This window comes from Eimeria mitis, genomic scaffold (assembly GCF_000499745.2).
Source record: "Eimeria mitis Houghton genomic scaffold, Emh_scaff3777, whole genome shotgun sequence".
NCBI lineage: Eukaryota > Apicomplexa > Conoidasida > Eucoccidiorida > Eimeriidae > Eimeria > Eimeria mitis.
This window is the reverse complement of record NW_013572115.1, coordinates 3,349-3,650: the sequence shown is the minus strand read 5'-3', so window position 1 is coordinate 3,650 and position 302 is coordinate 3,349. Positions and strand designations below refer to the sequence as shown.

The 302-nt window shown below is 59.9% G+C and overlaps 1 protein-coding gene across 1 annotated transcript in view; it reads left to right on the top strand.

Annotated features, from left to right (window-relative positions):
* The window catches only part of EMH_0069390 (uncharacterized protein), a gene marked incomplete at both ends in the record, with an annotated part of 2,514 nt that overhangs the window by 1,429 nt on the left and 783 nt on the right, over positions 1-302 (top strand). The window contains one exon of the mRNA XM_013498866.1: positions 3-215. Coding sequence (XP_013354320.1) covers positions 3-215 — 213 coding nt within the window. The remainder of the gene's footprint in view (positions 1-2; positions 216-302) is intronic.

Below are 302 nucleotides of genomic sequence, written 5' to 3'. Positions count from 1 at the left end.
AGCTGCTGCAGCAGCAGCAGCAGCAGCAGCAGCAGATGCTGCAGCACAGACAGCAAACACCCTTTCTCCCTCAAACGACGAGATTTCAGTATAAACAACAACAGCAACTGCAGCAGCAGCAGCTGCTGCAGCAGCAGCAGCAGCTGCAGCAGCAGCTGCAGCAGCAGCAGCAGCAGCAGCAGCAACGTGCTGCTGACACATCCCCCGCTAGAGCCGTATCCCCCCTCCACTACAGGCAGAGATTGCTGCAGCAGCAGCAGCAGCTGCAGCAGCAGCAGCAGCAGCAGCAGCAGAGTGCTCGC